General features: G+C 39.9%; 1 protein-coding gene across 3 annotated transcripts in view; it reads right to left on the reverse strand.

Annotated features, from left to right (window-relative positions):
• Positions 1–12,540: 12,540 nt before the first annotated feature.
• Positions 12,541–27,166, reverse strand: part of pitpnm2 (phosphatidylinositol transfer protein, membrane-associated 2) — a 35,221-nt gene continuing 20,595 nt past the window's right edge. The window contains exons 10-27 of one of the 3 annotated variants that reach the window (XM_085358520.1): positions 24,784–24,937; positions 24,510–24,699; positions 24,295–24,414; positions 22,740–22,951; positions 22,481–22,656; positions 19,884–20,054; positions 19,624–19,764; positions 19,121–19,123; positions 18,544–18,705; positions 18,162–18,440; positions 16,459–16,607; positions 16,103–16,219; positions 14,784–14,900; positions 14,536–14,684; positions 14,300–14,449; positions 13,344–13,527; positions 13,129–13,257; positions 12,541–12,909 (exon numbers count right to left, since the gene is read on the reverse strand). In XM_085358520.1, coding sequence (XP_085214646.1) covers positions 12,541–12,909; positions 13,129–13,257; positions 13,344–13,527; positions 14,300–14,449; positions 14,536–14,684; positions 14,784–14,900; positions 16,103–16,219; positions 16,459–16,607; positions 18,162–18,440; positions 18,544–18,705; positions 19,121–19,123; positions 19,624–19,764; positions 19,884–20,054; positions 22,481–22,656; positions 22,740–22,951; positions 24,295–24,414; positions 24,510–24,699; positions 24,784–24,937 — 2,972 coding nt within the window. The remainder of the gene's footprint in view (positions 12,910–13,128; positions 13,258–13,343; positions 13,528–14,299; positions 14,450–14,535; positions 14,685–14,783; positions 14,901–16,102; positions 16,220–16,458; positions 16,608–18,161; positions 18,441–18,543; positions 18,706–19,120; positions 19,124–19,623; positions 19,765–19,883; positions 20,055–22,480; positions 22,657–22,739; positions 22,952–24,294; positions 24,415–24,509; positions 24,700–24,783; positions 24,938–27,166) is intronic. The other 2 variants (XM_085358519.1, XM_085358521.1) reach the window with 2 other exon arrangements.

Genomic DNA, 27,166 nt, shown 5'->3' on the forward strand with positions numbered 1-27,166 from the left:
TATCTATAAAGTTTTTCTCTGTGTGCTTAATCCCAAGTACTTGATTTTAAAACAAAAAAAAGTTCAGACATTGTTTTAAATTATTTTTTATCAGATCAGTCATGCTCACCAGGGCAATTTTATAAACAACTTTTGCCATTTTGTGCAATATTTGGAGGAATTTTTCTTCCTGTTTCAGCTCGGATGAACAGGGCATGTCAAGTTTGTGTGTAACATGAGCCACGTGTTTGTGTTGATACTGTATGTAATTAAGGTTTGATTGAGACAAGCCTAAAATTAACCTTATGTGACATTAACTGCGCTAAAGGGTGCACTATGATCAAGGTGTTTCAGGATACATTTACAGAAACAGTTCTTTTTTCATTTGCCATAATAAAAGATTACTTCTTGTTGCTGTATGTGTATTTATTTAGCCCTCAGGGCACCTCCTGTGGAGCATCTAGCTAATTTTTTCGGGGCCACTAGTTCATAGTTACTAATTATTACTAAAATATGTTTAACTACTCACGCTGTTCAAAGGCATGAAAATCTTTTCATAGCCTTCAGTTTAACATGAAAGACAATACAATACAATACAACTTTATTTGTATAGCACATTTAAAACCAGAGGTAGCCAAAATGCTTCACATAATCCAATAAAACAGTAGTAAAATGCAGATAAGCTAGCAGATGGCTGGCATTGATTAACCAAGCATACAAGCACGCAGATAAGCAAGCAAGACTTAACGATAAAAACAATATAGGCAAAAGAGAGGAAAGGGGAAGGCAAGAAAGAACACTTAAAAGGCCTGCTCTAGGAGGCTGGGAAGGCTAAGCTAAAAAGGTGGGTTTTCAATCAAGACTTGAAGGTCTGGATTGAGTCAATGTGCAAATAGTATGAGGGAGGTTATTCCAGAGGTTAGGTGCAACTGAACCAAAGGCACGGTCACCTCTGGTTTTCAGCCCTGACCTAGGTTGTACCAAGAGCAATTGGTCTCACGATCTCAGCATTCTACCGGGAGTATACACACTAAGGAGATCAATAAGGTAGCTGGGTGCAATGTTATTTATGATTTTATAAGTAAGCAGTAAGATTTTAAAATCAATGCGGTGTTTAATTGGGAGCCAGTGAGAATTGGGGTGATTGTCTCAAACCCTACGAGTACCAGTTAGAAGGCGAGCCGCGGCGTTTTGGACGAGTTGCAATCTACGAAGAAGGGCAGAATGAAGCCCAGTGTATAGGGAGTTGCAATAGTCTAACCTGGATGTGACAAAGGAATGGATAAGCTTTTCTAGATCCTCACGTGGTAAGTATGGCATGGCCTTAGAAATTAAACAAAGTTGATAGAAACAAGATTTAATAACAGAGGACACATGCTTGTCAAGCTTAAAGGAGCCGTCCAGGTAAACACCCAAATTACTTGCGGAATCGGAAAGATAATCAGCGAAGGGCCCAAGGACACCAGTTAGATGGGCTCTAGGGGTATGACTATCAAATATTAAAATTTCCGTTTTCTTGGTATTAAGGATAAGAGAATTGCTCAGCAGCCAGTCTTTAATTTCACTTATATAATCGAAGAAGCGAAGTATCAATGAAGTTTCATCCTCAGTCAATTCAAAATAAATTTGAATGTCATCCGCGTAGCAATGATAAGAGAGTTTGTACTTTTCAATAATACGACAAAGGGGTAACATATATAGAGAAAATAGCATAGGACCCAATACAGACCCCTGAGGTAACGAGGGCAATGGAAGAGGAGTAGGTACCCATCGTGACAGAGAAGGACCTCTCCGATAAGTAGGATTTAAACCAAGTAAGAGCCATACCCGTAATGCCAACCAGAAGTTCAAGCCTCATTAACAGGATATTATGGTCCACCAGATCAAAAGCAGAAGACAGGTCCAACAAAACTAAGACGGCGGGGCGCCCAGAGTCAGTAATTAAAAGAAGATCATTGAAGACCCTCAAAAGTGCTGTTTCCGTGCTATGGCGCAGTTTAAACCCAGTTTGAAATTTATCCCAGATGTTATTCTCATTCAGATAGGTCTGAAGTTGTGATAGGACAATCTTCTCGAGGATTTTTGACAGGAACGGAAGTTGCGAGATAGGTCTGTAATTAGCGAGATTTGAGTGATCTAGGGAACGCTTTTTAAGAACAGGTTTCACTTCGGCATGTGTAAAGGCAGCCGGAACACAACCCATTGACAAAGAAAGATTGATTAGTGATAATATACAAGGCCCAATTACATTAAATCCCTCCTTAATAATGCGAGGTGGGAGAATGTCGTGAACAGAATTTGAGATTTTTAGACGATCAATAACTGTAACTTCGGTCGTTGCTGTGCTTTTTTTTGGAAGTCGAATTTCCCAGAGGAACCCACCCGAGGGATTAATAAAGTTCTATCTTATCTTATCTTATCTTAATTCCCTTAAGGGTAGGAAGTGACACTGGTTCGAACTGAGCAAGTGTCATAGAGCAGCGTAAAGCGGGGGCTTGGCACATCCCCGAAGCTTTTAAGGCTCTTAAGGTGGAGATTTTATCAGTGAAGTGATTTAAGAACTGCTCACAAAGAGCCGAAGAAGCTAGCCACGATGCTTCAGGATAAGGGTTAACCAAGGAGTTAAAAATATTGAATAAAACGCGTGGATTATGACTATTATTCGTAACGATGGCTGACAGAACAGCCGCTTTAGCCATCTTAGCAGATTTCTGGAATTCCAAGCGCGTCCTGCGTAAAATATCAAGGGACACCTGGAGCCTATCCTTTTCCCACCGCCTCTCAGCTTGACAGCAGGTACGGCATAGGGCACGTGTAGAGTCATTTAACCAAGGTCGGGAACAGCTTCTAGGACATTTCACTTTTATAGGGGCCACAGAGTCCAGTATGGAGGTGCATATAGCAAGTAGGGAGTTGGCAAAGTCATCAAATAAAGACTGTGTGATGCCAGCCGTATCAGGGAGCACAGATTCAGAGAAAAACGCAGAAAGTTCAGCCACAGTCCCAGAATCAATGAACCGGCAAGGCATCGAGGGCCCCCAAGGTTCAGATCAGTTTTGCGTAGATCAGCATCAAAAATGACTGGAAAGTGGTTAGAAATCCCAGTGTTGCTAGTTCCCCTGACACTAGCAACACTGGGATGTGGTTTTCCATGAGAGAAAACCAAATCAAGTGTGTGACCTTTAGAGTGGGTTGGAGCATTTACCCACTGAGTAAGATTAAAAGAGCTAAAACAAGAAAGTCTTTGGCAAGCCTATCGTCTTTACAACAGATATAAATGTTAAAATCACCAACAATAAGAAGACGGTTATAATTTAAGCAAATAGATCCTAAAAAGTCAGCAAAATCATTGATAAAAGTCCACAACACAAAGAGCCAGGGGGGGACCAGCAAGTTCCAATAGTTGTGCTTCGAAGCTAGCAAACATAGGTGGGGACAGCTGCCGTATCCGGAATTTATTCCTAAAGACCACCGCAAGTCCTCCACCCCTGTTCATCAACAACCTAACATTTAATAATGCCCTCCGGGCCGAAGACGCCAGGTTAGAGGTACATCTCAGGCCTAGATTAATTGTAAGCCTAGATTAATTTTATTAGTATTTATTATCAAAATGACTGCTGTAAACTCAGTTTATTGCAGTTGAGCTACATGAAGTTCAAGACCTGTGCTTTGTATGTGTGTAACTTGATACCACATCTGTTTTCTAGTAACCAGCAGTGGGCCTCTGGTTACAAAAAGAACTTGCATAGAAGTCCAAAGTCACTTGGCTCCTTTGATGTGTATCCTCAGTAAATACTTTTCTTGATGATTTCAAGTCTCAGTTGCTAGTTTCAAGTCTTATTGAATACAACGTGTTTATTTTGTTCTTTATGGACCCATTAGAGGCGGAGAAAGCAAAGTACACATTTGGATGAGCCAAACTTGTGATTGACTAGTCGCTACTTTACAAGCCTTGCAGTGTCTGCTCCAAAGCTGATTAGTTGTTCTGGAACAAAAAAAAACTCAGAGTTGCCGATTGCAGAGTTAACAAACTCAAAGTTAGACCCAGATCTACAGTGGGGCAAAAAAGTATTTAGTCAGCCACCGATTGTGCAAGGTCCCCCACTTAAAATGATGACAGAGGTCAGTAATTTGCACCAGAGGTACACTTCAACTGTGAGAGACAGAATGTGAAAAAAAAATCCATGAATCCACATGGTAGGATTTGTAAAGAATTTATTCGTAAATCAGGGTGGAAAATAAGTATTTGGTCAATAACAAAAATACAACTCAATACTTTGTAACATAACCTTTGTTGGCAATAACAGAGGTCAAACGTTTACTATAGGTCTTTACCAGGTTTGCACACACAGTAGCTGGTATTTTGGCCCATTCCTCCATGCAGATCTTCTCGAGAGCAGTGATGTTTTGGGGCTGTCGCCGAGCAACACGGACTTTCAACTCCCGCCACAGATTTTCTATGGGGTTGAGGTCTGGAGACTGGCTAGGCCACTTCAGGACTTTCAAATGCTTCTTACGGAGCCACTCCTTTGTTGCCCGGGTGGTGTGTTTTGGATCATTGTCATGTTGGAAGACCCAGCCTCGTTTCATCTTCAAAGTTCTCACTGATGGAAGGAGGTTTTGGCTCAAAATCTCACGATACATGGCCCCATTCATTCTGTCCTTAACACGGATCAGTCGTCCTGTCCCCCTGGCAGAAAAACAGCCCCATAGCATGATGTTTCCACCCCCATGCTTCACAGTAGGTATGGTGTTCTTGGGATGCAACTCAGTATTCTTCTTCCTCCAAACACGACGAGTTGAGTTTATACCAAAAAGTTCTACTTTGGTTTCATCTGACCACATGACATTCTCCCAATCCTCTGCTGTATCATCCATGTGCTCTCTGGCAAACTTCAGACGGGCCTGGACATGCACTGGCTTCAGCAGCGGAACACGTCTGGCACTGGGATTTGATTCCCTGCCGTTGTAGTGTGTTACTGATGGTGACCTTTGTTACTTTGGTCCCAGCTCTCTGCAGGTCATTCACCAGGTCCCCCCGTGTGGTTCTGGGATCTTTGCTCACCGTTCTCATGATCATTTTGACCCCATGGGATGAGATCTTGCGTGGAGCCCCAGATCGAGGGAGATTATCAGTGGTCTTGTATGTCTTCCATTTTCTGATGATTGCTCCCACAGTTGATTTTTTCACACCAAGCTGCTTGCCTATTGTAGATTCACTCTTCCCAGTCCGGTGCAGGTCTACAATACTTTTCCTGGTGTCCTTCCAAAGCTCTTTGGTCTTGGCCATGGCGGAGTTTGGAGTCTGACTGTTTGAGGCTGTGGACAGGTGTCTTTTATACAGATGATGAGTTCAAACAGGTGCCATTCATACAGGTAACGAGTGGGGGACAGAAAAGCTTCTTACAGAAGACGTTACAGGTCTGTGAGAGCCAGAGATTTTCCTTGTTTGAGGTGACCAAATACTTATTTTCCACCCTAATTTACGAATAAATTCTTTACAAATCCTACCGTGTGAATTCATGGATTTTTTTTTTCACATTCTGTCTCTCACAGTTGAAGTGTACCTCTGGCGCAAATTACTGACCTCTGTCATCATTTTAAGTGGGGGAACTTGCATTCGGTGGCTGACTAAATACTTTTTTGCCCCACTGTACCTCTCACTCGGTGCTTCCTATTTCTAAATACAAAGACATCAGTGCTTGAAACACTGTGCTTCAGGCATCACAGTGGGATCTCACTCCTCAGCTGGTAGTAAGTCCCGGATTTATACTTTTTTCTTTTTTTTTAGGCATTCCACATAATTGTATGTAAACGTTTAAGACTAGGCTAAAAAGAACACACAAACACATGGTAATTTATCATCCAATTATATTTATTCCACAGTACAGAGGATAATGGTGAGTGCTGAACACATACTGTATGAACAACGACACATCTGTACCTACTGAAAATGTGAGTCTAAATCACTTGGAAAAGTAATTCTGGTGTCCCTAATTAAGTACATGTGGCATCTTAGTTACTGGCTGTCGGTGTCATGGATCAAAGAATCAGTTAAAACATATAAAATGGGTAATGACAATCTATGCAACAGCTAACATGGCGCAGAGAAGTACTATTTTATGCCACCCTTTCCTAGCAAATATAAGCAGTATATAAACATTTAACGATGCAATAATGTAACTGTAAGCAGATACAAAGTGTTTGTCTATTCCTGGAATTATAAAAAAAAAAAAAAGTAAAACAAATGGAAATCACACATAAAGCAAGAATTAATGATGCCGTAATGGTTACAGGGCAATTAAAATTGCTACAAATATAATAAATCAATGTGTAGAGCTACATTTTAATGTGTTATAAACCATTAAGTGTTTATAGTGGTGCTTATAAAAACTAGATGATGTTAAAATAAATTTTGTGCATGTGACTCTAATCCCATACTATGCATATATTGAAAGTGTATATTAATTATTGCCACTATACACTTTGTCACGGTCCTACAGCATCTGCGGCATTATATTTCAGATGTGTACATACAAAATATGATATGGTTTCTAAAGCTGGACATCAATAAATTGTCAGTCCCACGTTCTAATAAGGAGCCTTTTCTAAAAGATTTATTCATTTAAAGATATTAATCAAAACCGACTTTTATTTGGCAGCTTTGTTTCACTTATAATGGCTTTTAAAAACATTTGTAATCCTATTATAAATACTAAATAGTCATCAATTAAGAACTTTAATCAGTAGGCATGCTTTCCTTTTACATGACTGTACGTCTTCAGTACAATACATACATGTTTCAGGTATGAGTTTACAGAAGTCATTACAAATACTTTTATTGGCTTTAGAAAATGTAGGAAGGTTTTAAACACATGAATTTTCAATAAGTGCCAAATAATTAGTTTGCTAAAATGCTGTTCATAGAAGCAACAGTGGGTGCTAACATTTTTCACAGTGTCAGCATTAAAGCTAAACTGAGCAGTCATCTCATAGACTGAAATGAAAAGTGGTCTCTTTGGACTAACATGTCCAGTGACTTATTCAGCATACAATAATGTTTACCCTTTCACAAAGGGTGTGTTATTAGAAAGTGAAACCACAAACTAATAATGCACTTTTTAAAACTAAAGATGTAGGTCTCTATATTTAATCATTCTTATCCCAAAGTGGCAATAATTGTGATTACAGGAAATATATTCTGCTGTTTGTTTTTGTTTTTATATGTAAGTGTTCAGTTTAATTGTAAGGACATAGTGGAGAAGAGTTCATTTATTATTCTTACCAGTGTAGGTTATGTAATTTTAAGTTGGATTAGACAAAATGCAACAGTTTGTTAAATATTGTTTTCTGTTAAGGGCTTTTACTTTTCCATGCACCTACTGCTGCCTGAGAAAAATGTCTCGAGTTATATTGCAAAGGTTTTGTAAAATACTCCAGCTTGAAAAATAGGTACAATAGTCCTATAAAACATACTTGACTGTTGTAAGAGACAGCAGATGTCTACAGCAGCTCAAATACAAACAGTTTTCACATGGTGTGAAAAAGCTGCACGTGGTGTATGGACGTGTATGCTTTCAGACTGCATGTAGATTGAATTGTGGTAGATTGTGCCCCTGCTGTGATGTGAAGAATAATATTGCACTGGTAGGAACATAAAAGCTTCCTGTGTTGGTCCATAGCCTCAATGACTGCCAAAATGACAAATAAAATGCTACATATTTCCGTTATAGTTCACCTGAAATTTCCAGAGTAACGCCATGAACCTTAAATAAATAAATAAACCTCGACCCTATATTTCCTACATATATATCTTTACAGTATGTACAGTGACACATCCTTGGCTCCTGAACAGTGTCAGAATCCAGACGGACAGACATTCAACTCAGCAGCCAAAATGGCCAAATGGGAAAAAGTGTTCTCCAGGACTTCTTTCAGTCTAGCATATTGTCCAAGGTTTTGGCAGCACGCTCAGACTCTGTTCTACAAGGTCAAAACATTTTGCCCATTTTTTTTCACATGCAACATTCAATTTAATATTATGTAGTCAGCAAATCAAAATCCAGTCAAAGCATTAAGACGTTTGCTCTCAGTACACACTTCCCCTTCTTACGAAAGGCTGGATACAGTGTTCATCAGAGGTTTTCAAACTATGACAACCTCCCATCTGTGTCAGGTGGATTGTACAGGTGCACAGAGGTGTTTGAGAGCAACAGGAAGCACTAGTTGTCTTTTTTGGCCCTTTAATTTCCAAGTTAAAAATGAGTGGATCTATGTGATATATGTATCTTTAGATTCAATGGGCCATAGACTTTCAGAAGACATTGCTATATCCAGTACCCATGACTAATAAGCAGACAGTTCTTCATGGGTACAGTGCAAACAGGAAGAGCTAATAGCTAAGACAATTGCTAAAATGCTTTTAATGGGGCCAAAATCTTAAAAAAGAAAAAAAAAAGAAAAAAGTTTTCTTTTGTTTTTTAAAGAAAAGAAACAAAAATAAGAAAAACTCCTAATCCTCTAGCTATAGTCTGTGCTTCTCAGATATCAGCATGTAGTCAAGTCACAAAGCTAATTACATTCCTTTAAAAATCAGTCACCATTGTTCTAAATGATTTTCTGGATTCCTCAATGAGTCTTCTAAGTATCTGGGTTAACCAACAACAACAAAAAAGCCTTTTCTACTCAGTAAAAAGAAGATTTTAAACTTGAAATCTTTCTCATTTTGCACCTCTGAAACCAAATGAAAACAAAGACAGCAGTAGATAGTAGGAAAATTAGGAAATGGATTTGAAGAGACACCTCTTGCAGTGTGGTGGCACAGTAGTAGAGCAGTAAGTACTGTTGCTTCACAACTAGAAGATCCTGTTTGTCCATTTAAGGTGTCCCTGCCCAAAACCCCCCTTTCTTCTGACTGCCCAACTGCTGGAAGCTTGCTGAGGAGCAGTACTGATTATCTGAGAGTTATATCCACCTGAGAACCAGCCCATTCATTTATGTGTCCTCTGTAATGGACATCTGTTTTTGACTTATTTGAGCTAACCTACATATATGACATTCTGGGATTTCCATTGATATTTCATGGGTTTTGTTTTTTATCTCCAAAGAGGAAGGAAATCACAAAAAAGTTCAATAGAAAGATTGTTTTTTCCTCGCTTCTCAGGAGGATATTTCTGGGTGTGCTGTGTATGTAGCCAATAGCACAAAGAAATCAGGTTTCTGTATGTCATGTTATTGTAAGATAACATAACATAAGAAGGAAAAGTGCGCTTTTAAAGGTAAACTTCAGGAGTCTACATTAGATTGCACAAATTTTTAAAGAATTACAGTTACTGTAGTTCCAAAGCTTTGAGAATAATCATCCACCAAACAGAAAAATATGCCTGTTAAGAGAACACAGAGTGTGGGCATGGATATGCATCAGGGGGGGAGCACAATATCAGACTTTGAAAACTCCTGGTCTAAAGACTTCTGTAGAGTTCCTTGTTAACTATTTGGCACATATACGTACATCATTTTCATATTGTGACCAAATGTACAGACGTATGCATACCAGCACATATATCATATCCTGACATAAATAAAAAATGTCATGCACTACAGAGGTGTTCGAATGCAGCAAAATGAGATGGTAACTACAGTATATTCCACTGTAAACTAGTGCAAAAAAGGATAATGAGGTTATGCCGTTGATTAACTACAGTATTAGAGAATGATTTTGGCTTTTGTGGTGGGTTCAAGACGGTCTGGATCACACAGACTGGAAATAGAAGCACTCTTGTGTAGTGTGGAAACTGGGCATGTGAAATAACAGCATAGTAAAATGAGGGTGACAAGCAGTGCGGCTGCTCCATACATCCATACACGAAGGCTTAAAGGACAGATTCACAATTTTTCATGCTTCAGAAATAGCCATATGCTCATCTGAACACTGAAACTGTTGTAGTTATAATTATTTAAGTCTATACCAAGCATGTAGAACTACGTATCATTTGTTTAGACTTAGACTTCCAGTTCATGCAAAAACACATTAGAATTTATGCTTGTTATTAATATTATAAATATTATTTTGAAAATCTGGCTTAAAAGAGTAAAGTAAATAATTTCCAAGGTTTTAAATTTCATCTTTGTGTCAGGTCAAGTCAAATTATTACAGGGTGTGTATAAAAATGAATAACTTTAAAAACTAGCTATATTAAAACAATTCTATTGCAATATAAGAAGGGTTGATTTTAAAAATCAAGTATATGGCCTTTTTTGAATTATCTGCATAAACACTTTTTTTAAAACTCCTATTGACTGAATTTGGATCATTTTAAAGGTATAAATTAAAAGGTCTTGTCATTCAGTTTTGTGCAGCCCTTAGTAGAACACCCTGAACACAACAATTTTTCGAGAGATGTTGTTTAGTTGTTAACATTTGCCAAAAATAAGCATAGTGGATTCTGCCCACTATCACCTAAACTGGAAGCACATTGTGTAGGGTATGTCTTCATGGCTAGTTTTACTGTTTCAGTGTTCACACAGGCACCTGACTTTTTCATTTATCATACCTGTAAATGTTTTTACCTATTATATAAAGAGCCCATATGTGCCCATAGTTTTTGTTTTTTTTGGATTTGGGTCAGAGATGTGAGGTGGCTTCATCTTCTTTAAAGGGAAAGAGAGGCCAATGGGACTCATCTCCCATACTTCACACACACTGATAATTCAGTCATTTCAACATTCGAGCTGAATCACTTCGGCTCATTCTTTAGTCCATTTGGTACAAATACTGAAACATCTTTGTGAGTGAAAGCTCTCCCTTCCAGTTCAGTCTGAAATGAAACAGGCTCCAGGTCCAGCCTGCATTATATCCTATGAGAAAAAAGAGCAAATACTCAGGAAACACCACAAAAGTGTCTCCCAGCAGCAGCAACTATGGGAAACAAAACACCACCAGCAGGTGGATCTGAGGTATTGCAAGCAGATGAATATATATATAGATATATATATAAATAAAGGGATAGTTGCTGTGGACTGTACAGAGTCTCAGTTGTTGCTTTGATGCTGCATGCCCTGTTTTTCTGCTTTCCGTCTCCTCTGCAAAGAAAGTGTCTTGTGGGATATTAAGGCCTTGGATGGCCCAGAGGCCACACGGAAACAGAAAATACTACAGAGTTTCACACAGGGTGGAATGAAAACTGAATGGCCGACCTGCTATCAGTATGTTTTAAGAAGCATGAAAAGGACTGATCTGTGACTAAGACGACAAGTACTTTCCTCTGTGATACAGTATATTTCACAAATCCAGCCCTTATTGTTCAAAGGATCAATTCATCCAAAATACACATTTCTTTATTCATATCTTTTGGTATCTAAAAATAGAAAATTTAGAGATTCTTTTAAAATCTCTGCCAGCACAATACCATGAAGGTAATTCGTTTGTGGTCCATTACACTTAACTCAATGCTAGCATTCTCATGCTATCATTTCTCCAGTAACAATGCTACAAGCTTTTTTTCTAATCTAGTTTAGCTTGTTAGCATGGTGATTTTAGGTGGTAACAAAGAGAGTTTGGACCCTGGCAGACTCTCAGGTACATTTTCATGACAGAAAATACTTCCACCTACATTTACATCATCTTAATGTTTAGATACTTCTGGACAAATAAAACCAAAAAGTACCAGCCAGATAAATAGGGTGGAGTAAAATGAAATTGGAGAATTCTTTATGAAGCCAGCTGACAGGCTGTTGGTAAGAAATGGGAAGAGAGTAACTAAAGCATCTAACCTAACAACCTTCTGGATGGATTTTGTTTACACTAACATGCTGTGGCTAGTTAAAATAGCTACTAATATGATCTCTTTTGGTAGAGTTTGGATGAACAGATCCTTTACAGTAAGGTCTCCATTTGGTCTCTCCTTACTTTTTGTTAGATTTGCCTTTCTGTTTTTTGGTCTCTACTTACTTTTTGATAGATTTGCTTTTCTGTTTTTGCATCATGAGGGTTTTCTATACTTATTGCCAGTCACTGCTGTGTTCCAAAACAGTGGAAAAGAAACTCAAGTGTAAATCACTGGCCCTTTGCCACGGTTGCCAAACGAACTTAGCCTCAGTCCCATGGTTGACTGTCTGAAGATCAATCTGGCTCTGCAGTTTGTCCTGAGCTCATGAGTGTAAATGTTTATGTTGTTTGGAAAGGAGAAGGGAGGGTTTCCCGTTAGACGAGATTAGTTTAAGGCTTACAATTTCTTTTTTTAATCCTTCCTTTGTCATTTTTTTAAATAGTGGTATATCCTATAAAAGTATTACTGTAAAAGAGTCATGCTACAGAACTGTTTTGTTCTCTAGATCCCACTTGGCCTGATTAGTCCACTCCTCCTGGACAGATCCCTACTTATCGCTCCTTCCTAATCTCTATTAATTATGGGTTATTTATGCTGAACCATCTGTCTATTCCTTCCACAACCCCATCATCCACACACTCCCATCTTTTCTTCACCTTTCTATCTTTTATCTTAGTCCAGAGATCATAGTGGCTCGGCCAGGGTCCTTTATACCAAAGCTTTTATTTAAACATTACTTGGGGCCATGTAAGCCTACACTGCCCTCCTTGGTGCTGCTGCTGCGCCCCCAGCACCCCCCAGCTATACTCATACTCCTCTGTGCTGCTGCTGTGACCCCTCTATCGCGCTCCACTTCACACTGGCTGAGCGTGCGCTCAGTCCGGCTGGGCTGGCTGGGTGAGCATGACCCCGACCCTCCAGGCTGCTGAGAGGAGATGGTGCGAAAGATGTGGTTCCGTTTCCGGAGGAAGTCTCCTCCAGCTGTGCCCAGAGCAAAGCTGCCCTTCCGGAGGACCATACGGGTACTGGCGGTCTTGGCAGGGCGAGACCTTTGGTTGTACTCCAGCTGAGATAGGTGGGAAGCATAGCCATCCAGGATGAACTGGAACAGATTAACAGTCAATTAAACTGGGTTTACTCAGCATCAATGCACAGACAGAAGGTCCCCTGACAGACCCTAAACACTCAGCGATTAATCATGTAAAATATTCATGGCCTAATTAGTTCACAATGAAACTATTTTACAGCTGTACACCCACTCAGATAAAATAGTTTCATTGTGAACTAATTCATAATGTACCACAATTATTTACTATCAGACCTGGCACTGGTGCTGCATTTTCTTCGTGGGCCTTCCCACTATGTAGATATGAGATGGAGGCAGGCCAATAGAAGTGTACACTGATATGTCCTTGGTGGAGCCATAGGCAGCAAATATCCTCATGTTGGCCTAATCAAATACAAAGAGTTTAAACTTTTAGACATTGGAAGGATTTTGCTGCATTGCTATTCCAGACTCTCCCTGCCCTCACTTACCTCGTTGATGAGGGTTTTGAGGAAGTTGGCCTTGTGTCGGAGAGGGTCATGTACCAGGCCGTCGCAGAATGAGACGATGCCATTAGGGAAGTTATGCTGGGAGAGCCAGGCAACAACACGCTGCTTCTGCATGTCAGGACGACCTGTGACATACACTATCAGATAGCCCAAGTCCTGCCAGTACCTGCAAACAATAAAGAATAAAAATCCTGAGAAGGAGTCGCGTTTGGATTAGCTGACTTCCATGCTAAAAGGGAGTGATATGTTGTTCAGAAAATCAATATTCTGCCATTACTTCACATAAATATTCCCAAGATGCAGCACATGTAAAAACTACAAATACCAGGGGGGTAGTATTTATTCTCAATAGTTTAGAAGAAAACTATAAAATAACATATATGGAATTAAAAATGTGTGAAAGAAAATGTGTTTTTCAATTTTACATTTTTCAAAACTTTCACCTTTCGCTGTAAGCTCCACACAACAATTAGTCCTGCAAGTACCTGAGCTGAGAGAGTGGAGAACCCCAGCCTCAGTACCTTTGTCCATGCAGCAAGTAGACCATGTGTTTGTGGTCATTTATCCATTTATGCCTTCACTGTGGAGAGGAATGTTTTGCATTGTGTGATGTTTTTGACCTAGAGAAGCAATTCTTGTGTTGCTTCTTCTAACTTACTAACATACAAAAGGGGCAGACTTTAGACCAGATTCAAATGTGAGATATGTGGCTCCATGTGAGATGCAGAGAAAGTGAACTGCTCATATCTGCATATGCATTTTCCACCATGAAGTATGGAGAACAAGTTGCCAAGACAACATTCCACAACAATCTGTTTTGGTCTTTGCCACGGAGTTTTTGTTTGTGTCCACAACTTTGATTTGTACTATCTAGACGTTTTACACTATATATTACTGCAGAGTAGTATTCCTACCAAGCATGCTGGTGTTCTCCTTACCTTACCACATCCACAGCCCCTGCTCGAACCTTAGGGTCACTCCCCATTATTGAGACGCTGGCAGCAAATGACCCGTCAATGCTGAATACAACAAACTCTGTTCCTCGTGGTACAATAGTAAGATAGCTGTCTGCAAATGTGTGGTCGCCCCTATTAGAGAAACAGCGACTGGTAAATATGATGAAATTCATACATGTATGCGTCTCTCCTTGTGAAATAACTACAACTCAGCATACCTGACCACCATTTTGACAGGATATACCCCGATACCCAGCCTCTTGCTCTCTGGAATTACATAAGAGACACGTCCACTGTTGTTAGTGAGCTCCGTGTCAAAGTACACCCACTCTCCAGAGGGAGGCTGGGTCATGATGTGAATGTCAATCTGCAAGAAAAAGAAAAAAAACAAAAACAAAACATGGCTTGAATACAAACCATCTCTTTTTTGTTGTTGTTCCTAACAGCCAAACATGTCAGTCATTACCTTTTCTCCAGTTAATGTGACCATGTCCAGAGGACCATACATGAAACGTCCCGTCAGTGTCTGCACTCCATCCTCTGTGAACACGGCGTCATTCACGCGATGATTAGCTGTCACATTCTGAGAAGCAACCAAAACAGGAAATCAGTTTCTTTTTTTTTTTTCTTTTTTTTTTTCAAATCTCTTTATTTGGTTTTCCAGTGTTCTTTATCATAAAGGCAACTAAGATTCAAATATAAATGATTACATATATACAACAGAAATTAAACAAAATCAAAACAAAACAAAACAAAAAAAAGGCGGAAATCAGTTTCAATTCTCTAAAGTCTCTCTTGAGACTTCTCTTACTGTTTTTGCTGCCAAAATGAGATGACGAGAACTTGACTGAAATGTTAATCAGCTCATTAGAGATGCTTTTTTCCTAAATTGTTTGTCCTGTGAAATGCCTCTTTGGCACCTTTGGGACTACCGTATCTTCTTCAAGGACTTTTTGGACACCTTTTTTTCCAGAATAACTGAAATCCTCTACTTATGTCTTGCTGCTTATATCTTATGCAGGGCTATGGGCTATTCTATTCTATTCTATTCTATTCTATTAAATGTTTAGAGAGGAAATATTTTCTTGGTAGATATGCTAGTAACTAACAGATATCTGAAGTATGAAAATCAAAAAACGTGCTTAATCTTTAACAATAACTTATACACAGCCTTGTCAAAAGAAAGCAATGATAATCTAATATTTAGTTGGAACAAATTTAGCTTGGCATTATTTCAAATGTTTTATGCTTAGCATGTAAGTGGGGTTAAGTTAATTGGGTAGGTTAATTAAAGTTGGATGTGAACTAGATGTGAACGTGAACAGTATGACAATGGCTGCCTGTCTCTCAGTGTCGGCCCTGTGACAGGCCGGCGATCTGTTCTGGGGGTTTCCTGGCTCTCGCCTTATGGTAGCTAGGATAGGCTCCCCCCATGACCCTTAATTGGACAAGCAGAAGAAAATGGATAAATTGATGGCTCTAGTATGTGTGGCATGACATTTTCTGATGATAAATTAGTCTTTTAGGGAACGATGTTGAGGTCTCCAAAGTTTGGATCATTAGAAATTCAGATTTTCTTTGTAAATTTGCCTTTCAGGTAAATAAAACATCCATTTTTCTCCCTTTGTGTCATTTTTTGCTGCTGCTGAAATACTTCTAAAGCCAAACCTATGCCCTCCGAAAATATAACAGAGATACTTTAAGTCAAAAATCTCTCTTTTGTATCCACATCTTAAAAGTTCAGCATTGCCTCTGTCAGGTGGAGATACCATAAAGACCTCTTACCCGAATTTTAACATGAGTCCTCTTTCGAAGCCACTTCTCCCGAGGTTTTGAAGGAGTAAATTCAGACACTTCTTTACCATCCAGCTCCAAAACACCAGAATTCTCATGTCTCATTACCTGCAACAGGAAATGAAATTAACATTAATCACATATATTCTGTTCTCTTTAATGTTTATGGGGGAAAAAAGAAATGTAGAAAGCATGGTGAACCTATTGTACCAAATTTTCTGTAAAGGAATGGAGTCTTATATTTAATTTTAAAAAAGCAATGACTGAGATTATCATCCCTGGAACTATGCAACTTAAAACACTTTAGTGATTACAAATCAAAGAAATAAAATCAATTGAAAGAGAACCTGTCTGAGTATAAATGAGACAACGTCCGTCGATTCCCAGTAGGAGGCATGGAAAAGATGAGGCAGAGCCACGGTTGGAAAGGCTGTCAGGGCATCAGGACAGTAAAGAGCATAGTCCATCCTCTTACTGCCCCACCACCGAGAGGCAACTACAGCAGTGAGGGGAAAAACAGACAGTCAGAACGTCCACTGTGCTGATTTTAGTTAGTGTTTTTCACTGAAGGTTTGACTAAGAGGCACTAGGGCTAGGTTAAAACTGGACAGTGGTGAGTAGTAGAAAGGTTTGAAGTGCACACTGTTCCCTCTCTTTTTTTCTTGTAATGCAGTGGTTCCCAACCTTTTTGACTGATATATCCCCAAAGCCCTCAAATATCCCTCCACCGATACCACAGTGTGTTCCAAACATGATCCCAATGAATGCTATTTTAAACTCTACGATATTTTAAAAGACACGTGTGATTAACTGTAGTGAAGCAATTCGTCCATTCTTTGTGTTGCAAAAGTAAAAAAATGTTTGTTGTTACTGTTGTTACTGTTTAGGGCGATCGCGGCTCAAGAGTTGGCAGTTCGTCTTGTAATCTGAAGGTTGCCGGTTCGAGACCCGGCTCAGACAGTCTCGGTCGTTGTGTCCTTGGGCAAGACACTTCACCCACCTACTGGTGATGGCCAGAGGGGCCGATGGCGCGATATGGCAGCCTCGCTTCTGCCAGTCTGCCCCAGGGCAGCTGTGGCTACAACTGTAGCTTGCCTCCACCAGTGTATGAGAGTGAATGAATAGTGGAATTGTAAAGCGCTTTGAGGGTCTCGAAAAGCGCTATATGAATGCAGTCCATTATTATTATTATCCACGACTTGTATTTGTCCACTGTTTTATCTATGAACTGTTAATATCCCTAAACTGCAATATATGACTTGGATACAGCAATTTATTTGATATGATGAATTTAGTTAGCGCTTATAGAAATAAATTAGTACACATCAATTTTTACTACTATTTGGGCTGTTTTATTTTCCCACATAAATGGGATCTCTTACGCTCATTTTTATCTCCACAGATTTATTTGTAGCCACTACTAGTGTATCCATGATTCATAATGCTAAAGCATCTGAATTTACTTAAACAAAGTGTTTAATTTCCTTCACGCTTTGTTTGAGATAACTTTCTTTTGACTGGCTGCATCTCGCAACCAGAAGGTGTGATCAACAGGTGGGTGGGGCTTCTGCATGCCTGAGATGATCACATTAGCAATATCTGCTCTCAGTGATGTCATATAGATGTAGCAGCAAGGGGAAAGTCTTTAGAGCAATCTGAAGCTTTAGGCTCACAGGGATCACTTACACATATAGTACACTGACCTTCTTATTTAAAACTTAGACCATATTTAATATCAAAATCCATCGTGTCATAAAACATCAGTATATATTTTTTGAGATTTTTCTGCCAACACCAAAAGTAGCTACTGAGGTACAAGTAAGCCTGATTGGGAATCACCACCAGGACAAGAAAACAGTGGTTCTCAAGGAATTAAGTTCAGAAAGGCTCACAAGAAGGATTATGGACCTCCAGTGTAATTACTGTAACTACTTGGGAGTACTATCTGAGAGAAAGGAAGAAGCCAGAGGAGGAAGGAAAGAACACAGGGAATGAATACAGATTGTAGCATCCTTCCCTCAAGGTCCTCTTACTACAGCTCCCAGGGTACCTTTCTCTATGTTCTTCAGCACCCTGGGCGACGGGGGTGCCGAGCTGATGTCAATGATGTCAGACGTAACATCAGTGAGGTCAGAGGTCATGTCAGAAGTCATGTCAGAGCTAACGTCCGAGCTGTGCTCGGACTCCACACCGTTGGATCTCGGAAAAACCTGACGAATTTTCTTGCGCAACTGAGGCGGTGTGCTCCGAGAGGCAAATCTATGGTAGGGTAGATGCAGCTGTGACAGCAGACTGGGCCTTTTAGTGTGGCTCACTTCACATTTGCTTGCTAAGAGGATGTTTGGAGGGAGGAAATGAGAATGTCAACATGTAAACTTCCAGCTTCTGGACCAAAAATTAGGTCAGAGACACAATGTCAGAGGTCAGCTTACTCGTAGCGATGTTGGAGGCGGTGTAAGAGTCAGCTAAGCCTGACACCTGGCTGGCTATGCTGGCCTCACTGGCTCTACGGGTGCAGCGAAGGTGAGGAATCCCTGGTGATGTTGATGATGGATGCTGACCATCAACAAGAGTATGGGAGTGAAGGGTATCCACTGCGAATAAAGAGGAGTTATAGTCATATTCTTTATTCACATATGATCAATTATTTCTATGATTATGAATAATTCAAACACCAATATAAAATAATGATATTTTTAATCACTCATGCAAGGAGAAACAAGTTGTAAATACAACATGTTACCTTTTGAGTTTTAACCATTTGATAAATTTAAGTCTCACGTTCACTCTTTTAACTCTGTTTTTGGTTTCCTCCAGATATCTTCCTGCTTAGCTACTGCATGTTCCACTATTTTTACCCAATAGTCAAAGAACTCTGTTTGCTATTTGCTGCTGAGCAGTTAGTGTAAAATCGCTTTTTAGTGCTTAATTTGTCTGAGAAGAGACAGGAGTCTGAAGTGGCAGAAAAATTAGAGTCATTAGAGTGAACCAAAATGATAAAACTGCAACCAGCTCGCTAATCAAATAATAGAACCTCAAAATGAATTCAGTGGGTAAATACAGGTTTACCCGCAGCAGATGGCTGTTTGGTTCTAGTTTGGTTCTGTTGGATATTTCTTCCTGTTAAAATGGACTTTTTTTTCTCCCCACTGTCAATAGGTGCTTACTCATAAAAGGTTGTATGATTGTTGGGGTTTTCTCAATATTATTTTAGGGGTTTACCTTACTCTGCAACTTCCCTGTTGGCAAAACAGGTGTTTTGAACCCCACAAACAAAAAAAGCAACTGAGCCATAACTAATGTTAGGGAAATCTGTTGATGTTTATGAAAGAGCCATAAACATCAACAGATGAACCAGCCAATATACTGGAATATTGTATTTTTTCCATCTGTATCAGTAATGGTCTTAAAAAAATCCTATATTGTTAGAAGCTCTAGTTTTAACCAAATCCAGACCACATTAGAAAAATAATAATAACAGGATAAAGGAGATAAAGAGAACAAATACACACTCTCTGTGTTGCTCTGGGAGGTCTGCCAGTTGAGGACAGGCACAGGGATGCAGGTCTCACTGACAGTGCTTTCCTGGTTCCGATGTGATGCTGTACTGCCAGACTCTATCAGAAGCTGGGGGTTACTTTGCACAGTTTCAACTAAGCCAGACAAGGGGTAAAAAAAAGTCAACAACTTGTATTACATAAAGTTCTGCAGCAAAATGTCTCAGGAAGTGTGCCTTTCTTTTTTGTCTGTGTTTGCGTGTGTGTCAACTCACCCAAGAGAGCCGAATGTCCATCACCCAGAGGAAAGCGCTGATAGCGGGAGACGCTACAGGGAGGCAGCAGGTAGAACCTCTTGTCTAGGAGAGGCTCAAGACGAGAGGCGGAGGGGTCAGCTGGATGAAACATGTTGTAAACCTGCTGGCAGGCTGGACGCAGCGCCGACACTAGAGCAGGAAACACAGCAAGAAGTTTTAAATAAACAGACTGGTGTGACTAGTAACACGGGACACTGTGTATACAAACTATAACTTTAGATAGTAGGCTGGAAAATACATTACAGTTTTACTGAGTTACATTGATGCAGTTCTCACATCATCGATGTAATTCTCTCCACTCCTTTTGGAGATCATTTATCTGAATTTCATTAGTGGGACCACACCTTGAAGCACACCCTTTCTCAAAAATGAGAAGCTGTTTGTTCTTGTTTTTGTGCCTTACCCTGTCTCCTTTTTTCAATTAATTCATTTCTCATTAGTACATTGAGATCTTTCCAGTCTGGGATTCGCCACCAGTCCCCTCTGAGGCCCTGAGGCCTTCCCCAAACCACAGCCTCAATTCATGCTCGAGTCATCTGCCATTATCTACTATCTACTGCTGTAAAACCTAAATGAGGATGTGGTCCCGGCTAGTGAAATGCAGTTCTTAACTCTGTAACACACTTCCCCACTAACTTGAGAATTTGTTATTGTATTTGCACACACTGCTATTGTTTCTACCCATTAGCACCACACACATTTTGTTATTGTCTTGAAGCACTTCTCGTCTGAATCTCATAACTAATCAAAACATTTTCCGTAACACTGCCCGGTATTGCATTATTGTTTTTAATGAAATCCCTTCAGACTTCTTTCAAAGTCTGTATGAAAGACTAAGGCCAGTCACACACTGTCAGTGGAAGAACAGTTTTCCTCGATCGTTTTGGTGCAATTCTCCCATCAGAAAAGTCACTGTCACTACTAAATTTGGATGAGCAGCTGACAAATCTGCAACAACTCTGCTCTGAAACTTGTACTAACAAGGTGTACTTAATAAAGTGCTCAGTGAGTTTGTACAGTATGTATAGTATACACATGTGTGTAATTGGCAGTGCCATGACATTCACCTGTAACACAAGATTGTGAGTATTTATTTCCAATTGTTTCAACTAAACTTCTTCTGACAACGTGTTACTATTTGCTTTTACCCAAAGGACAATTTCACTGCTAACACTGAGAGTGTGTGAGTGGATTTGCTCTTTCATACATGTTTGAAAAAAGTTCAAAGTAGCTTGATTGAAAACACTAATGCCGTGCTGGACAGTATTCAAGAAAGTGACAGATGTAGAGTTCTGACTAAGAATTATATAGGTTCGATCACTGGCTTCTCACGGTCCTTGAGCTCTCTAATGCATCCATCACAATATGAATGTGTGTTTATGTTAGATAGAAAGCACATATACAGAAAAAAGTGCATGTGTGTATGAGGCAAGTTTTTGGTGCTCAGGTAGAGTAGAAGCACTATATAAGAACCAGTCCATTTAGTACTAAATTATAAGTAGAAACAATAGCTGATGTGAGAATTGCACCAAAGTGATTGATAAAAACTGTAATAGGACTGTCGTCTTTATATAAAGCTTGACAACTACTTTGCTGATGTAAACTTCCCACTGGTCTTGGTCTGACTACACCATAGACTCTCTAGTGTTTGTCACAGTGTCTACAAACAACAGCAATAAAAAACTATGCCCATATGAAAAATAAAATAAAATGTGTATAACCACTTAGAATTCCAAACAATCAATGTTTATATCCCATCATAATCACTTTGTTTTACACTTAAACTACTGTAGTATGTCCTGTTTGAAATCATACCTTTATCCATATGAATCTTTGATTCATTAAGCTACTAGGTGGTATAAGCTTTGTTTATATTTAATCCTATGTCTTATGCCCTAATTTGATGTGTGATTGTACTGTCATATTTCAAGAGTAGGGAGGATACTGTATTTTTGTGGCATGTTATTTAGGTGATAGATAAGAATATCCTCACCAGTGGTAATTCCAGGACATTTTCAAGGCAAGCAGCACAAAAATATTTGACTCTTTATGTATTTTATCAGTATAAGAGACCGATAAAACTGCATCTACCAACAACTTATTTTCCTAATATTGAACGTTTTAAAGTTATTCCGATATTACTTTGGAAAACCATGAGAAATAAATGGCTGTGTAAACAAAGAAATGAAACTAAACATCCGACAGCAACTGTAATGATTTCCTTTTTTCTTTTTTTTTTTAAGTCCACATGTTAAGCCAACAGCTGCAGGTCAGTAATCTGTTTCTTTAAAACCTCAAAGGACACAGTGCAGTCAGACTTGTGGCTGTGTAAGCACTTCTATCACATATTTCTCTTTTTCAGCCTTTGAGATCAAAAGCATGACTTCTAACCTCTGACACCTGCCTCCCAGCTGCTGGAGACATGCATTTCACACAGGAAGAAACACAAAGTGCTACAAATAACCACTTCCTGCTTTGACCTGTGACGAACATCAAATTAGACCAACGGCAAAATAAATGATAGGAGCATAAAAAGGGAGAAAATCCTTCCCCACCATCCAGAGTGGGCACCACAGTCTTCCTCAGTGCAAGCACGAGCCCGAGTGGAGAGCCGAACAGGAAGAAGTCAGTCACTTCAAATTCGAACTTCCCCAGAGATCCTCCCTCCAACATGGTGCTGTTGCTGGAACGCCGGGATCCAGCCTCTCTGTGGAGAACGCTGGCGTGAAGGCTGCCCAGAAAGAAACAAAATATAACACATTAGAAGAAATCTTTGAAGGATTTGTGGCATTTGTTTTAAGTTCTGTGTCTCACCTAGTGAGGAAGGCTTGGTGGTGTTTGATGGTGTCCAGCTCGTACGTGGAGGAGTCGCTGCGTTTGCGTGGAAGCTGCTTCTTGGGGTCGTCAGGCCCAGAGCAGTGAGGGATGTCAATGTTGCTGCGGCTGAGATGGCGGCTTCCTTCGAGGGATGGCGAGGAAGAAGAGACACTGTTTATGACGATACCAGGAGAAAGAAGTTCTGTGTCCTGAGAGAGAGGGATGAAAGAGGATACTGTCAAATGTGTGATTGAAATTATTCCCACAAGTCTTTAGTTTTTTTGGAATGACTTAGGTGTTTGTAATAGCCTTATAGTTTTATGGATAGCACTCTCAAACTGTAGGTTAGTTTGTCAGGACTATACTCACTATAATTTGGCAACTATCAGGTGAATGGTAATAAAAATTTGCACCAACATTCATAGTCTTGAGATGCCTCAGAAAAAGAAATATCCAGAGTCTTTGTCTAGCATAAATGAGACCAGCAGAAAAACATGTTACCATAGTGAGCTGCACCTGCAATGTGAAGCCCATTTATTTTTAAATTGCTGATTGTTTATGTTTTAAAAAATTAAGGATGGTTTAGCTTTTACAGTTACAAGATCATTGCACTTGAAAGACAACTACAAGATTTTGCTTTAACTTCACCTGTACGGATATCAAAAATTGCCTCAGTACCCTTTAAATGTGACATAAGATCTGTGATAACTCTTTACCTTTTCTTCATGCAAGGCTGAAATTGTATGAATTGTAATTTTAACTGGGTTTATGACCAGAACATGCACCTCCAAAACTGATATCATACATCACTGCATTACTTCCACTTTGTATGTATTACCTACTAATAGATGTAATACATTAGAATATGCTAAACTAGGCTGCTCTACCATTCAGTTCCAGGCACCGCTGTGCCACACTGTGTATTGTCTTGCCATGCAGACCCACTAGCATGGCTTCAGAGTCTTGTTACATCTAATGTACACATTTTCTTCATATATTTCCCCCCAAGGGTCACATTTAGCACACTGTACTGCATTTGACAACATATCGCTTACAGTAAAAACAGAATAAGTCACACCATTGCGCACTCATGGACATACACAAATGAAAATTGTCAGACAAGTTCATATAAAGCAAGGATGGAGTTGAATGCAAGAATGCAATGCATTGAACATGTTGGCTAGTTTTCCACGTATTTTAGCATAGCTAAACACAGTTTCTGGTATCAACAATGGACTGTATATAAAAGATGGATGTAGCCACTGTTACATTACATTGTCTTTAGCTAAGCATTTTAGCCATCGGCATCTGAGCTACTGAACCTAAAAATAACTAAGAAGGAGTGAAGCTGACCGATAAACCGAGAGACACTGAACAGTCCTTCTTGACACCAGTGGGGACCATAATGTACATCGGCAGTTTTTGTTTTTTTAAGACTTTTTAAGACTTCAGCATTAGTTTCCTTTTTTAGACCCAGAAGCTACATCCATCTTTTATATACGGTCTACGGTATCAACAGCTTGGTATGTCATCAGAGAATTTAAGTTGATACCTGGACACTAATGGCACTGCCCCGTCTGCTGCTGTTTTGGCTTTCTGATACCGTCACAGAACTGCTGCACAGCGCATCAAAGCCCAGAATACCCCCAACACAGTCCCCAATAACACACACCTGTATTATAAAGCAAAGCACAAAAACATGAGTATGCACACTAAATCAGCGTTATCTGTACAAGCAGTGCCAATCCAAAAAAACAGAAACCCAACCTGGCCATTAAAAGAAGCTCCTTCCAAAGATCTGATGAAGTCGCTGTACACCTGATTGGCTCGTAAGATGACGGTTGCCGCGGCATCTTGGTACTGTGGTGCAGAAGTAGCCAGAAGAGGAAGCGCAGCCAGCGGAATGTGGTCCTGACTGCTGGATAGACAGCTCTCATCGTAGCTGTAGGGGCTAAGACTGCAGAGCAGAGAGAAGTGGCTTTATGTCTATAATCAGCTTGCACGTGTATGACAGCATGTTATTAAAATGCTGCTTGCTCACTTGGACACAAGCGAGAATGCTTCGACACACACAGCAGGGCAGGGTACCATTCGAATGGCAATGCGGCCCAGTGCTGAAGGGTAATGGACCCTCATCACAGCCTCAAAAGCTCCACTTAGCGTGTTTACATCTCCCTGTTTGCTGTTCTGTTCTCCTTCAAGAAAAAAAAAGGCTCATTATTAATCATTGCCATGAAACACAATCATAAGGCCTTGCACATTTGTTTGAAAATTAAAAGACTTACTGTACTGCATAAATGAACATCTCCTATACCGATTGTGTTACTGGTGGGGGCTCGCTCATTTAAATAAATATACATATAACATATATAACACTTTCCTAGTCTTAGCTAATCATAACTAGCCACTATAATTTTGTTTTAATTCACTTTTCACATGTTGTTTGTTTTAACTATTTGACCTAGCTAAAAACGAACTGCTTTTCATTAGTTAGTTGTTTTTGTTTTCTTTAAAATTACATATTTTATAGTGTAAAATTATTTCCTGTAAATATCCTGGTAGATAATTGTTGTTATTTTTTCTATGACTGTATGAAATGTATCTAGCCATTAATGTCTTTGTGCTTAGATTATTTCATTTGAAAACTTTATAAGGCTTTAAGAGATTGTAACGTCGGGTTGCGTTTAGTGGTTGAGAGGAGGCGGCAAAACACCTAGCAAGGTAGCCAAAAGAATACACACTCACGCTGGCGTTGGGGATTCCACAGTGTGTTCTTTAATATACCTTCTCTTCATCAACCATATAAGCCCGGTTGAACGGCTGCAGCTTAACAAACATAGCGCACAGTGTTCGTACAACCCATAACGTTGCAAACAAAGGTGTCTGGAGAGGTAAAACATAAAATCCGTCCCTCCTCATGTACTAGCGTGCAAGCACATGTCCACACCATCACAGAGAGAGAGAGCAGAGAGACCAGTGGCACACACTGATGACATCATCAACCCTCGACTTGGGTGTCTTAAAGGGACACCACACCATAGTGGCTGTTACATATTCCCCCCGGGTTAAACAAAGGCTGCCCTCAGCCGGACCCAGGTGACCCTCCTCCCGCTACCCCCTTTCACCACACATAGCTACTTTAGGTAGTAAGCAGGTCGTGGAGGAATTGTTACACACCTGTACAGCATTGGTACAGTCCAGACTTAACCAGCCTCCATACATGGTCAGCAGGATAAGAAGTTAAAACCAAAACAGGGAAATGTACAGTGCAATATTGACAAACTGGCATACATGACAGTGTCCCACATGGTGAATGTCCATTTAAACAAATGTTAAAGAAAGAAAATAAACTTAGGATAGCCAGGACAATTGCAGAATGAAATTCCCTTTTTCTTTCATTGCGTTTCTTCTACTTCACAAACTTGCAACAGACAGCATAATATGTGAAAACAGTACCAGAAAGTACTGTAGAAAACCCAAACAACAGTCATGTTACAACAGTAACCAATACGAAATACATAAGAAAAAAAATTCAAATTCAGGAACTATGGCAAAGCTGCATCGAACCCACGCCCAGGAAACGCAGGTCCACGCGCATCCAATGGAGCCACGACGAAGAGGCCAAACAGAGAACGGCGCCACAGTCCACAAACCACGCTGGGGCAGCTCCAGCCGCTGCCATGGAAATGCACCGCCGCGACCCTTTGATCCTCCCGACGTCCTCGTCCAGGCCAGCCTGGTCCGTTCCCGCGAAACATGGCGGACAGCCACTTTGCCGCGTCGTACCTTTTTATGTACCAATCATCAACTGCTCGAAGATACTGCATACTGAGGTCCAAGAGAAGATGTTCGGGCGCCATTTTGTAACGTCGGGTTGCGTTTAGTGGTTGAGAGGAGGCGGCAAAACACCTAGCAAGGTAGCCAAAAGAATACACACTCACGCTGGCGTTGGGGATTCCACAGTGTGTTCTTTAATATACCTTCTCTTCATCAACCATATAAGCCCGGTTGAACGGCTGCAGCTTAACAAACATAGCGCACAGTGTTCGTACAACCCATAACGTTGCAAACAAAGGTGTCTGGAGAGGTAAAACATAAAATCCGTCCCTCCTCATGTACTAGCGTGCAAGCACATGTCCACACCATCACAGAGAGAGAGAGCAGAGAGACCAGTGGCACACACTGATGACATCATCAACCCTCGACTTGGGTGTCTTAAAGGGACACCACACCATAGTGGCTGTTACAAGATCCTATCACCTGGTATTTAGTATGAAAAAAAAATCATTTTTCAATCTTTTCTATCCTTGATCAAATTTAATAATGGTTGAATTTTTTTGATAATAAATTAATTTCCTTTTTTCTTCTAATTATTATTATATTGATGTAAATGATATTTTTATCACAGAAAAATGAAAACTTAA

The sequence above is a fragment of the Diplotaxodon limnothrissa genome, linkage group LG7 (genome assembly GCF_057381915.1).
Source record: "Diplotaxodon limnothrissa isolate DT_005_m linkage group LG7, D_limnothrissa_male_GT1.1, whole genome shotgun sequence".
NCBI lineage: Eukaryota > Metazoa > Chordata > Actinopteri > Cichliformes > Cichlidae > Diplotaxodon > Diplotaxodon limnothrissa.